Below are 14,389 nucleotides of genomic sequence, written 5' to 3' on the forward strand. Positions count from 1 at the left end.
GTTTCTTGGCCCAAGCAAGTCTCTCCTCCTTATTGGTCTCCTTCAGTCGTGGTTTATTTGCAGCAATTCAACCTTGAAGGCCTCATTCACACAGTCTCCTCTGAACAGTTGATGTTGAGATGTGTCTGTTACTTGAACTCTGTGAAGCATTTACTTGGGCTGCAATCTGAGGTGCAGTTGATTGGCGATTTCTGAGGCTGGTAACTCGAATAAACTTATCCTCTGCAGTAGAGGTAACTCTGGTTCTTCCTTTCCTGTGGCGGTCCTCATGAGAGCCAGTTTCATCATAGCGCTTGATGGATTTTGTGACTGCATTTGAAAAAACTTTCAAAGTTCTTGAAATTTTCCGGATTGACTGACCTTCACGTCTGAAAGTAATGATGGACTGTTGTTTGTCTTTGCTTCGTTGAGTTGTTCTTACCATGGATTAGTGCAGCACAGATAAAATAATGGTCTTTTACCAAATAGGGCTATTTACTGTATTCCAACCCGACCTTGTCACACCACAACCGATTGGCTCAAACGCATGAAGAAGGAAAGAAATTCCACAAATTAACTTTTAACAAGGCACAACTGTTAATGGTAAAGCATTCCAGGTGACTACCTCATGAAGCTGGTTGAGAGAATGCCAAGAGTGTGCAAAGCTGTCATCAAGGTAAAGGGTGGCTACTTTGAAGAATGTAAAATATAAAATATATTTTGATTTGTGCGACACTTTTTTGGTGACTACAAATTCCATATATGTTATTTCATAGTTGTGATGTCTTCACTATTATTTGACAATGCAGAAAATTGTAAGAATTAAAAAAAACCCCTTGAATGAGTTAGTGTGTCCAAACTTTTGACTGGTTTTGGATGTGGGACTTGCTGTTGTTGCCTGATATCCCCACATGTGGGTGGGGTTCATGAGGAGGTGAAACAGAGACCTATCGGGTTTCACTGTGTGTGTGTGTGTGTGTGTGTGTGTGTGTGTGTGTGTGTGTGTGTGTGTGTGTGTGTGTGTGTGTGTGTGTGTGTGTGTGTGTGTGTGTGTGTGTGTGTGTGTGTGTGTGTGTGTGTGTGTGTGTGTGTGTGTGTATATATATGTCATTGATTGGTATCTACATATGTGCGTTTCAGAATGTGGAATGGAGTCCTCCCAGGGCAGGCTCAAAGCATCCACCTTCATTTAAGTAAGGGGTCATGATTCATAGACTAAGCTGTGACGTTTTCTGTTCTCAAAATTTTGTGCCGAGGGCTCTCTTCAGGATCGTCGCTGAAGGCGCTGTCACACCTTGACGATTTAGCCAGCGTATGCCGATTTATGAAAAATTTGTCTAAAACGCTGGCACACCGCGAATACGTTAGGCCAAAAAAAAAAATGTTGCATTGGCGTAACGGGTCACTGAAAAATAGGGTAGGTCGGTCGGGATCTTTTTTTTTTTTTTTCCTAATAAATCCCTCCCAAAATCTCCCCCGGCTCGAGTACCACCCTTTTTGTCGGCGGGTTCTGTCCGAAACACTTCCGGGTTTTTGCGATCGCGATCGCAATCAACAAGATACTTGAAAACGATAGCAAAACAACAAAAATAGCAATAAAATAGGGTCGGCAAAATTTTTCGATAGCAAAAAAACAAAAAAAAAAACGTAGGGTCGGCGGAATTTTTAGGGTCGGGCGGGTTACGCCAATGCAACATTTTTTTTTTGGCCTTATGGGTACGTTTTGTATACGTTTAGAGCACGGTGAAAAACACTGCCATACGTCGTAGTATGCTGCCTTTAAGCGTTGTACTTTTGGGTTGTCCTCAAATTTTTGCATGCTTGAAATTTTACGATGTATGCCAGCGTATGACTCACACGTTCTGCTATGCTGGCCATAAGTTGTAGGCATGTTATGCGATCGTTGACACACATCGACACACGTTACTTGTAAGTTACTCATAAGTCGAAACACGTCGAGGTAATGTTTAGCGTACCCGAAGCTTATTTCTAACCTATGAGTAACGTTTCGTAAGCACGCTACACGATCGTTGTTCACACTTCGCAACACATTACTTGAAAGTTCCTCATACGTCGAAACACGTCAAAGTAATGCTTAGGGTACCCATGACTTATTTATAACCTAGGACTAACGTGCTTGGGAATTATTTTTAAATGATGTCCTACGCACAAATACGTATGTAGACATATTTGCCGTGTTCAGGACGACCGCATAACTTACTGAACGTGTTTCTAACTTACAGATACCGTATAATGGCGTATTGGCAGCGTTTAGGGGAATTGGTATATAAAAATGGGCTTCACAGGAGGAACCCGTCAGTGTTCCAGACTACATATTGAGATGTCCATGTCAGTAGTACTGTAGTAGCAGTAGTAGTAGTCGGTGAGCGTGTCAGTAGTAGTAGTAGTTGGTGGTAGTAGTAGTAGTAGTAGTAGGTCCATGTCAGTAGTAGTAGGTGAGTGTGATGGGGAGGGTGTGGGTGATGATGGATCCTCCTTGCGTCCGCGTCCACGGCCACGGCCAGGAGACTTCTTTGCAGCATTCTTCTGACTTTTTTTCGGCATGACGATGATGATGGCACTTCGATGTCTGGCTTGGCTATGATTCCAATTGACGATCCGCAGCGTCTTTTTAAAATAGTCGAGTGGAAGCGATTTAACTCGTTCAATGAAAACGATTTCAATTGCCGAGCACCAGCGTCCAAAAACAATAGGCGAGTGACAGCCATTTATTAAAATAGTTCAGTGGCAGAAAATGAATAGCAAACCTCACGTAATCGTCGACAATACGCTGCCACACTATGCATACGTTAGACTATCGTTGGGCACAGGTTGTGGACGCCTAAAACACGCTTTTCATTCGTTGGTATAACTTATCTATAAGTTATCGAAGCGTTCTGTGTTCATTACTAGTACATTATGCATTTGTCCAAGTCGTTTTGAATACTTAAAAAACTGAAAAAAAAAGGTTCAGCGTGGGAATTTAAAAAAAAAAGATAGCCGAAAAGAACATCAAACAATGGTGCAAAGTAGTCTCCTATTCGTGGACGCAACGAGGATCCATCATCACCCACACCCTACCCATCACAATCACCTCCTACTGCCGACATGAACGTACTACTACTACTACTGATACTGATACTACTGACATTGTCATCTACTCAACATGGAGTCTGGAACACTGACGGGTTCCTCCTGTGAAGCCCATTTTTACATACCAATTTCCCTAAACGCTGCCAATACGCCATTATACGGTAGCTGTAAGTTAGAAACACGTTCAGTAAGTTCTGTGGTCGTCTGAAATACGTCAATCAAATTTGTCTACAGAAGTCAATGTGCGTTTGAGATATGTTACTCATAGGTTCAAAGCATGCTACTCATAGGTTCAAAGCACGTTACTCATAGGTTAGAAATAAGTTTTGGGTATGATAAACATTACCTCGACATGTTTCGACTTATGAGTAACTTACAAGTAACGTGTGTCCGACGTGTGTCAACGATCGCAGAGCGTGTTTAGAACTTATGCCAGCGTATGCGGAACTTGTAAGCCATACGCCGAGTACGTCGTAAAATTTTCAGCATGCTTGAAATTTCACGACGTACACGAAATATGACAGCGTACTTCATAGTTTTTCAGCGTGTTCTTAACGTATACACAACTTACCCATACCATATTCGACTTGTGCCAGCGTTTTAGACACATTTTTCATAGGTCGGCATACGCTGGCTAAATCGTCAAGGTGTGACTGCAATGTTGACACTTCTAATTCTCAGGCGGTTATGATTTAAATCGGCGTGCGGCAGGTTTTTAACAGGCTACGCCACGAGTTCGTCGGCGATACGTGCAGCGCGTTATGCCTAAGTTAAACTATCGTTGGGCATAGGTTGTGAATGCTGACAACAGGCTAAGCATTTGTTGGTATAAGTTATCTATAAGACAACGAAACGTTCTGTGCCCGTTACTGATAAGTTATGCATACGACCAAAACTTTAAAAAAAAACATCAAAACTTCAGCGTACGCCAACGTTTTACATACATTTTTATACGTTGCCATTGCTGGCTAAAACGTCAAGGTGTGACAGCACCTTGAGCACTAGACAGCTTCCAACTGTAGTTCGTTTGTAAAATATTCCCAGGGATGGTTTTTAGCTCACCTGCAAAGTATTTCCGGGGAGCTTATGGGATGGCATGTCAGCCGTCTGTCCACAAACACTTGCAACTTCTCAGAAACTACACATACGATTTCAATGAAATTTGACCATAAACTTCATCACCCATGATGGCATTAAAAAAATAAACGGAGACTGAAGGGGTCTACAGAGGGAGTTTATGGGGGGGGGGGTTGCCCCCAATAGAGGTATTTGCTTTCTTCTCTGAAACAATACACACAATTCCGATGAACTTCACTACAACCTTCATCACCCATGACGTACCTAAGGTTGTTCATGACATTAGAAAAATCAGGCTCAAAGGAGGTTTAAGGGGGGGGGGGGGTGGTTGCCTCCCAAAATATGTATTTGCTTTCTTCTGCAAAACTACACATACAATTGTGATTAACCTTGACCACCATCTTCCCCACCCGAGATGTACTAAAGTTTGTTCATGACATTAAAATAATTGGGGTCTAAGGGCTTCTACTGGAGGGTTGCACCCTCCCACCTGTATACATATGTATTTGCTTTCTTTTCTGAAACCACACACACAATTTCGATGAAACTTGACCACAACCTTTATCACCTTTGATTTACCAAGGTTTGTTCATGGCATTAAAAAAAAAAGATAGGTTTTTACTTTCTTCTCCGTTATATATTTTGTGGGTTATCCATGCCTACCAGTGGTTGCCTGGTTATCTTATCCAGCCACAACCAGGTGAGCACCCAAGGGTATTACTCCTATGTTTAATATCTCTGTGAGGTTCTTTGTCATCATTCCTGAAGCTCCAGCTATCACTGGTACAACTTTGGCATTCTTCAGCTTCTGGGATCTTTTCACATCATTCTTGAGGTCTTGGTGTTTGGTCGTTTTCTTGATTTCTGCATCATTTAGTCCAAAATCACTGGTATTAACACCTCAATCAGCAATTCCTGATTCTCAATTTTGTACCTAAGTATAATATCTGGTCACAATGCTTTGTTTTCGATGTTCACGCTCGATGGGATCATAAGGTGGTAGGCGAGCGGTCGGTACATCAAAGCTTTCAGTGATGACTTTTGGTTCATGTTCCCACAAATTTTCTGGAACTGGGACTTCAAAGTTTTTGCAGATGTGCCAGCGGATTACTTTACAAACTCTGTTGTGTCGTTGTGTGTACAGCTCTTCTGACAAGGTTTTGTTTTTTTGTGTGGGTGTTTGGTCATTAAGCATAACATATCAATCTCTTTACTAACCCCACCCCCACCCTTCACCTTTCTCTCTTTTTTCATACTCCTCTCTCTGTCTCTCTCACTCCCTCCTCGCACACATCCCTCCCACAGTATAGCAACATTTGGTGAGGCATAGCTTTCCCCACCTATCTCCCCCTTCCTAGCTTCCCCTCCCTCCTGCATCCTCTCTCTACCTCCCCTCTCTCCTCTCTTAAATCCCGCCCCCTTAATACCCATCAGAGAAGCGACGGGTTGTATTCGCTAGTAGTAACTAAAGCGAAGTTGGGAATTTACGTGGGAAGCGTGGGGATTTATGATGGCATGCCATCAACTTCGCTCTACTTTACAGGTTATAATGCCACACAAGTACACTGGTAAATAAAAAGGTTCATGACTTTGTCCCATCATACACACCTCATACGAAAGCAAGGCGAAGTTGTAATGGGGTTCATACAGTTGTGGAGCCAAAGATGACGAGGTCTGGAACAATGCTTTGGCCTGTAAGAAAATTAACTGATTATTTTACCTGTAAGCTCAAAAGGAAACGGTCACTTCCTTTTAATGATCTCGACCTTTCATAAGAAAACAAAAAAGTTTTGAAGTTATCCAGTTAAATCTCAACCAGCTTCAACCAATAACAAGCAAATCCACTTTACATATTTAACATACACTACATGGCCAAAAGTATGTGGACACCTGCTCGTCCAACATGTCATTCCGAAATCATGGCCATTAATATGGAGTTGGTCCCCCTTTGCTGCTATAACAACCTCTACTCTTCTGGGAAGGCTTTCCACTAGATGTTGGAACATTACTGCGGGGATTTGCTTCCATTCAGCTACAAGAACATCCGTGAGGTCAGGCACTGATGTTGGGTGGTTAGGTCTGGCTCGCAGTCGGCGTTCCAATTCATCCCAAAGGTGTTTGACGGGGTTGAGGTCAAGGCTCTGTGCAGGCCAGTCAAGTTCTTCCACACTGATTTCAACAAACAATTTCTGCATGGACCTCGCTTTGTGCATGGGGTCATTGTCATGCTGAAACAGGAAAGGGCCTTCCCAAAACTGTTGTCACAAAGTTGGAAGCACAGAATCGTCTCGAATGTCATTGTATGCTGTAGCGTTAAGATTTCCCTTCACTGGAACTAAGGGGCCGAGCCCGAACCATGAAAAACAGCCCCAGACCATTATTCCTCCTGCACCAAATTTTACAGTTGGCACTATGCATTCGGGCAGGTCACGTTCTCCTGGCATCTGCCAAACCCAGATTAGTCCATCGGACTGCCAGATGGTGAAGCGCGATTCATCACTCCAGAGAACGTGTTTCCACTGCTGCAGAGTCCAATGGCAGTGAGCTTTACACCACTTCAGCCGACGCTCAGTATTACGCATGATCTGAGGCTTGTGTGTGGTTGCTCGGCCATGGAAACCCATTTCATGAAGCTCTCGACGAACAATGCTTGTGCTGATGTTGCTTCCAGAATCAGTTTGGAACTCAGTAGTGAGTGTTGCAACTGACGACAGACCATTTTTCCACACTACGTGCTTCAGCACTAGGCAGTCCTGTTCTGTGAACTTCAAAGCCAACCACTTCGAAGCTGAGCTGTTGTTGCTCCTACACGTTTTCACTTCACAATAACAGCACTTGCAGTTGACCGGGGCAGCACGAGCAGGGCAGAAATTTGACGAAATGACTTGTTGGAAAGGGGGCATCCTATGATGGTGCCACGCTGAAAGTCACTGAGCTCTTCAGTCTGGCCCATTCAACTGCCAGTGTTTTTAGCCGCGTCTCACGTAGCGAACGCTGGCTCTAAGAGAGCTCCACGTTGTTCTTCTTCTTGTTGTTGTTGTTGTTCTTCTTCTTCTGGTGAAGAAAAACCTTCATTGAATGGTGGAATGACGCGGCTCTTGGACACATTTGTCCTTGTTCTATGAAGATTGCATGGCTGTGTGCTTGATTTTATACACCTGTCAGCAATGGGTGTGGCTGAAATAGCCGAATTCACTAATTAGAAGGGGTGTCCGTATACTTTTGGCCATGTAGTGTATTTGGGTGATGATATAAGAGGTTGCTGAAAAATAGTTAAAGTTGAAGAGAAAGACCCATATCTTACCATCATGTTGAGTACATTGGCTACTTCCATTTGAATTAGTGGGTGGGTTACTGGTTGGAATAAAAACAATTTTGTTGGATTCAGAAGTTTAACTGTACTTGTGCCTAATTTATGCAATGGTGGTTCTATTTTGACCTGGACTTTTGATGAATTTGTCTTTATAGTGTTGGTGGCAATGGTTCATAATCACATGTTTCTTGATGTAATACATACATGTTCTGAAAATCAATATGGTGGCAAATGAGAAAACAAAGAGGGTGACAGAGCATTAATGAATAAATGGGCTGGTAGGATGGCCTAGACAAAGAGGTGTGCACACTCACATCTGAACTAAGTCTGGCTTTGAATTAAATTGTCATCCTGGTCTTTCGCAGGCAGGGTGAATCATCAATGTGAGTGCCATTCCTAAGATGTACGTTACACTTGGTGTCCTGTCTGACAGCATTAACAGGTGGATGTTAAGGATACCAGAATGTCTTTCATGAAGAATAGGCAAGCTATTGCCAGGACCCTGAACAAATTACAAATTCCTGCCCTCGGCTGCAAGGGCCACTGCTTCAGCAGCAAAGCCGCTCCCCAAGTGAATGATGCTACCCGTAGCCCAGTGCTGCATACAAAAGAAGAAGACAATGAAATTACTGTTCATCAGAAATATAAGGTCAGTCAAAACTCACAGACAATTGGCTGCACAATGCAGTGATAATTTCCTGTCAAGGACATCCTTATTTGATGACTACAAATAATTTTATCATTATTTAAATTATCACAGAGTACCAATAATGGAGTACAAACCAGGCTGATACCCCAGCTGTCGAGTTGGACGTCAAGGGTGTTACAATCCCTGTTGCTGACCCTCGAATCAACTGTGGTCCACCTTTGCTTGTGGAAACATGGGCTGCGGTGAACCGGTTGAAACGGGGCAAAGCTCCAGGGATCTGTGGCATCCATGCTGAACTTCTCAAGGCTGGTGGAAATGCTGCACTCGTGTTGTTGCATGCAGTTTTGTGCTCTGCCTGGAACACAGGCATCATCCCAACTGATTGGAAGAGGGGCCTTGTTGTTCCTCTTTGGAAAGGGAAGGGTGATCGCCAAGACTGCAACAACTACTGAGGGGTGACGCTGCTCTCAGTGCCGGGCAAGGTCTTTGGTCGGATAATTCTTGATCGGGTTCGCCACCATCTGCTTGAGCACCAGCGTCCAGAGCAGTCAGGCTTTACACCAAAGAGGTCAACGATTGACCGTATCCTTCCTCTTCGTGTCCTCACCGAACGCAGACGAGAGTTTCGGCAGGGGCTGCTTGCAGCCTATGTTGATCTCTGTAAAGCGATCAATTCAGTGAATCGGGATGTCCTCTGGAGGATTCTTGGTCTTCGTGGGGTGCCACTAAAACTGATCGATCTGATGTCTGAACTCTACTCTGGTACTGAGATTGCTGTGAAATATGGTGGTGCCATCTCTGACTTATTTCCAGTTGTTACTGGAGTTCGTCAGGGGTGTGTACTGGCCCCAACACTTTTCAACACTTGTATGGACTGGATTCTAGGGAGGATGTCGGAGAGATCAAGCAGCGGTGTATCATTTGGGAATGTCAAGAACCCTGAAAGTTTTAGTGTCCTCGGTCAAATCCGCTCAGAGGAGTAAATGATATGTACATACTTTCTCTCCACTATAAATAGACGGTGGTTTATTTGATTTTCATATTTTGATTTCGGTGGTCTTTCTGTCTTCTATCGTCTCCTCTCCGTTTTTACTCCCCCCCCCCCCCCGGTCTGTCTGTGATCTGATCCCCCTATATTTCCTCAGGGCGCTCAAGGTCCGCTAAAAACCCCCTTCTGGTGAAAGTACCACAATCAAGAATCACTGCTCACTTCACTCTTTGATTCCTCTCTTTTCCCGCCTCTGGAACAAACTCCCACACTCTCTTCAATCGCACTCTTCCCTCCAGGTCTTCAAAACAGCTGTACACCACGATCTGATGTCTTCCCCCATCCAAAGTCTTGATCTTTACTACCCCCGTTAATCCACCCCAAACCCATCTCCTTCAAATTCCCTGATTTACTTCCTGAAAGTCCTGTAGTACCATCTTGTTTACCCTGTATACTCTGCCCCATCCCTCTCCCTTCCGCAGATCTCCTATTGTCACTGTTCCCCACTATATTGTGCTTCCCTCTCCCGCCCCTCTTGTGTTTTACTCCCCTTGTTCTATGTTTCTGTGTATTTGCTTTTACAGGAGCCGCAACATGGTATACAAAAAAAAAATTGTGTTGGTAATAGATAATTAGTTTCAGGTGCTCTTGTGGTAACTGTCGGGCAGTGGCAACATGTGTTTGATTCACAGCTCAAATCGTCCGTGTACATGTGCTGGTAGCTGGGTTGAGATGGTGTTACAGTTTCGAGTGACGGCTATTTATTCTGCTTATTTGTGGGGATGGCATCCCTCTCTCAATCGTAGCGGCTAACCAAAAGATCTAGCCCTCTCTGTTGCCTCATACCAGTGCTCTGTAAAATGTTCCAAGCATAAAAGCAAACATTTTGTTGGCCTGATCCACACTCGGATATTGCGGACAAAACCTCGTCCGATTTCTGGCAAACAGAGTCATTTGGCTCTTGGTATAGCATGAAACCATCTCAGCTTATATTACTATACAAGCACCAAGGATGCATCGACTCAACATATTTGTGGAAAATCCAAAATTATTCGCCGTTTGAGTTAAATTCACACCGCGATGTAACCTGAGACAGTACGGACATGACGGTCGACTCCCGGGTGTGACGTCACGGCAAATCTGAGGAAGATTTTGACTTTTAATCTCAAATTTACCTACTTTATAATTCAGAAAAAGGAGAAAAAGACACATCATATCTATATTGTCGGGTATCAAGGGACAGATTACCGTCGAGGTAGTCAGAGCATTTGGGTTCCCCTTTAATTATCCACAATAGCAGCATTCCAACCTTCCGCACCTGCTGCTCTTGTCCTCGGTGGTGCTCCACAACACCAAGGTTATTATAGGCCTCAGCGTGGTCATTGTTGTTGGCCAGTGCCAGTTTGAAGCACTGGTAGGCCAGTGAGATGTCTCCTGTACCCTGGTACACAAAAACAAATCGCATTCAGAAGTTTTACCAATATCACAGGATTTGTGATATCACTGTACACTCAACTCAGCATTCTCGGAAAGGTATCTCCCTCCCCTCACCATTTTTACTCTAAAATTAAAGGGACGACTCACTAGTTACGAAGTGTGTTAATCAGTAAGCTTTTAAATCGATAAGGTTTTTAATCCTCATCAAGGGAAGGCATGGCGGATGAGTTTGCACCCCAACACCATTTGAAGTTTGGGAAGGAACGGAGGGGATGCTCCCCTCCGTCCCTTCCCTTACTTCAAATGGCACCACAGCGATTGCCCTCATGAAAAGGCTGAATGCCTTAATTCTGTGTTTGCTTCCAAATCTTCGGTCCCTAACCCCTTGCTCTCTGTACTCACCTCACCCAGTTGCACCCAACTGCTCCTGTACTCTGTGCCTTTAGCACTTGAGAAGGCGGAGAAGTTTCTGGCAACCCTCCACTCTGATTCTGCAACTGGACCACATGGCATAGACTCACATGTCCTACAAACATGCACTGTTCCATTTGCACTTCCTCTCTCTGGCCTTTTTACCCTATCATTTGTCCAAGGTCATCATCCATCTGTTTGGAAATCAACCAACAACACTGCATAATATAACCTAGAGAGTTCATGGAACTTGATATCCTGCACAGTGTTCACGATTATAGAGGAGGGCCTTGCCATTTGTAGGGGTTACGTTCTTGAAAATCACCATGAACCACAAATCCACGATGTGCAAACTTGGAGGATAATGGGGGAAAATAGCATTAGGGACTTTAACTTTGAAATTTGTTCAAACTGTACGCTTAATTAACTTTTGTGCTATATATTTTCATGAATATAGGAGTTATTAAGAACATAAAATAGTGTTATTTTTCCTGCATTATTATTTCATATTCAGCCTGTGGCTGCTGGTTGCATCATTGCTGGGAGTACAGCTGTGCCACTGATGCAGTGCTCCCTGTTTCCAGATTGCTGATACTTATTTTTCTGACCTTGGAAGGATGACAAGCTGAGTCAACCCATCTGGTGTTATTTAACAGAACCTCAACCCACCTGGTGTTATTTAACATTGTGCACAACAGGCGTTTAAACTCAAGACCCTAACATCTTAAGCCAGCCACCTTAACCGTAAAGCCAACACCATGCTTATTTTCCTGTATTAAGAACATAAAATAAAGTTTCTTTTCTTGAGTTCTTAAGATAATGAAAGATAGTTCATTTCATCATAATGATGATAATCTTGATTCAATAATGCGATGGTGATGTTGATGATGGTGACGATAAAGACGAGATGATGATGATGATGATGATGATGATGATGATGATGATGATGATGATGATGATGAGTTTGAGGGGGTTATTGTGTTGACGGCCCATGTTAATTAGGTGAATAGATGTGGAAAATAATTCAGCGACCCGCGATTATTCAAGCACATTGACCGCAATCCACAAACATTGCCTCAACAAAATTAATCGCGATAGAGCGATTCCACAAGGTGGAAACCCATAAACGGCAAGGACCTCCTGTACTTGAATTTTAATAAAACAGTGATTTTAAACATCGTTTAAAAAAAAATTCAGAAGTTTTAGCGTTACTGATATACCAACCTCCCTTATATTGTTGTGGAGTCTGGCGTCCGTTGCGAGCACGACCACTAGGTGGAGCAGTAGTCGACTCTGCCAAACACCCGGAATCTAGATTGTACCCTCGGATAACTCCGAAGGTATGGGTCCCTTACAGGACCGTGAATCGTCAATAATTCAGCCACGTGGGACAGGGTTATTTGCCAATCTTCAAAATACCTAGAGGCCCACGTGGCGAGCTATCGAGGAGTTCACACCCTCGACGGCACTCGTACGGGACGAGCCATATGCGTGCTCGACCCATGCGGAACCCAAGCAGTTGGTTACCGAAGTCCCGTCGGTCCAGATGTACAATTTGCCGCTTCCCAATTTCCCAACACGCACCGTGCTAAGCCAATGAAAGAAACATAGAAACGAGCTGAAACATTTAACAGGGGATTTATTTATAATGGGGGGGGGGAGGGGGAGCACGCAAGGAACAGAGTTATCCGACTATAAGAAATGAAATGCAATGTACAAGCAAAGAGAGCACTTAACAATTGCTACTTATAGACAGGGCCCCAGACACACACACGCAAACACAGATATCCAGAAAGAAAAAGTGGACCTTCCCGCCTCATGCGGTTTGGCCAAGACGAGCGAATCAGACCGGCGTCGAGAGGCGACCAGCCCAGCGTCGAGATGCGAGCAGACAAACCAGGCGCCAGCGAGATGCGAGCAGACGGGGCGCAAATCCTTCCTCTCCGCGCTCGAGCAGATCTGCCGCAATTATATTTGCTCTCCTCGCTCGAGCAGATCAGCGAGCGTCGGGATGAGATGAGAGCAGACGCCGGCGACAGGATCAGACCAATCTCCTCCCCTCGTACAAAAATCACCACCCTTTCTCTCTTGGAGGGAGGGGCCTCTTCTCCTGACCACTCGCCCCTTGATTGGTCGGAACCATTGCGCGATTCCCTGGCCGCCCTCCATTGGACAGGCGCACGGTAGGCGGGGCAACTCCCACCCTTCTGGGCGGAGTCCCGAATGGAGGCGTTTGTGGCTCCGCCCACCTCCTCACCTCTGGCCGCGTGCCTAATGGCGATGGTGCTGAGTCGGAAACGGGGTGGGGGAGACGCCCGCTCCTTGCCAATTGGCTCAGGAGGGACGCCATGCCTACGTTAGACTCTGCCCACATACGCGCTTGCTGGCGAGCGCGCGAAGAATGCCGCGAGCAGAGTGTTGTTACTGTTGTGGATATAAAAATGTAAAAGAAAACCCTGACTATCAAAATAACTGCGCAGCGCACGTACATTTCATCCACATTAGACTAGGGATGGGACCCTAACTAGAAACACACACTTACCGATATAACTGAACTTGGAGACTACTGAATGTTGAGTGCAGTAAACTTCCAAATTCATAACAATATACTTCAACAAGACGACGTTGAGTTGCAATTTAGGAGATGGAGGCTTCATACATGGCAAGTTGAAGGCAACAAAAAACGGGTTGGTAGGAATCAAAAGCAGCGTTTTTTGTCTTTTTTAAAAACCCTTTACGTGCTGCAGTCGCCGCAGATTTGTAACAAGATTTTTAAAAAGTTGAAACAAATATATATTTTATAATTTTGGTTATTCATCTAACTTCACACCCAAGTGTTTATTTTGCAAATACCACTTGAAATTCACAGCCCTATGAAAAAAAACCTAAAACAGGAGAGAACCATGTGGCCGGAAACAATGCAGCACGCAGAGGGTTAACCAAACGTGGTACAAACGTGATTCAATAAGTTTACTATCTATCTATAATTCCAGGTGTGTGTTTGTGTGTGTGTGTGTGTGTGTGTGTGTGTGTGTGTGTGTGTGTGTGTGTGTGTGTGTGTGTGTGTGTGTGTGTGTGTGTCCTCCGTTTCTCGACAACCACAGGTCCGATCTAATTGAAACTTGCCAGGTATATTGCTGGGGACCTGTGGATGTGCCTTTTCAAGGTTTAATATTAATCGGACAAATGCTTCCCAAGTTAAGGCCATTTATTTACCAACCAATGACAAGACACGTTGCTGCGTAGGTATGGCCGATGGGGAAGAGAACCTCAGCCGCGTTCCCCATTACGGGTTACAAAACAACGTACGTACTTCCGGATAGTGATGACCGTGTATTCAAATAATTTCTCAATTTCTTTTGCGCATTTATAGATAATCACAATACCCCAATCCAGTCGTCGTTTATGAGAGCGAAGGAACGGCCTGTGTAGTTATTTGAAA

General features: G+C 44.3%; 1 protein-coding gene across 8 annotated transcripts in view; it reads right to left on the minus strand.

The window, feature by feature from the left end:
• Window positions 1–14,389, minus strand: part of TTC8 (tetratricopeptide repeat domain 8) — a 47,808-nt gene that overhangs the window by 7,367 nt on the left and 26,052 nt on the right. For 4 of the 8 annotated variants that reach the window (XR_015051887.1, XM_085858018.1, XM_085858016.1 and 1 more), the window contains 3 exons: window positions 10,939–11,033; window positions 10,418–10,540; window positions 5,758–5,841 (listed from right to left, as the gene is read on the minus strand). The exons of 1 other annotated variant lie outside the window; for it this stretch is intronic. Coding sequence is in view for 5 of the 7 variants with exons in the window: in XM_085858018.1 (XP_085714144.1) it covers window positions 5,758–5,841; window positions 10,418–10,540; window positions 10,939–11,033 (302 nt within the window). In the remaining 2 variants the exon portion in view is untranslated. The remainder of the gene's footprint in view (window positions 1–5,757; window positions 5,842–10,417; window positions 10,541–10,938; window positions 11,034–14,389) is intronic. 3 more of the 8 variants (XR_015051888.1, XM_085858017.1, XM_085858019.1) reach the window with 2 other exon arrangements.

The sequence above is a fragment of the Eptatretus burgeri genome, chromosome 15 (genome assembly GCF_056783735.1).
Source record: "Eptatretus burgeri isolate ZD-2024b chromosome 15, Ebu_testis_v1, whole genome shotgun sequence".
Classification (NCBI taxonomy): Eukaryota; Metazoa; Chordata; class Myxini; order Myxiniformes; family Myxinidae; genus Eptatretus; species Eptatretus burgeri.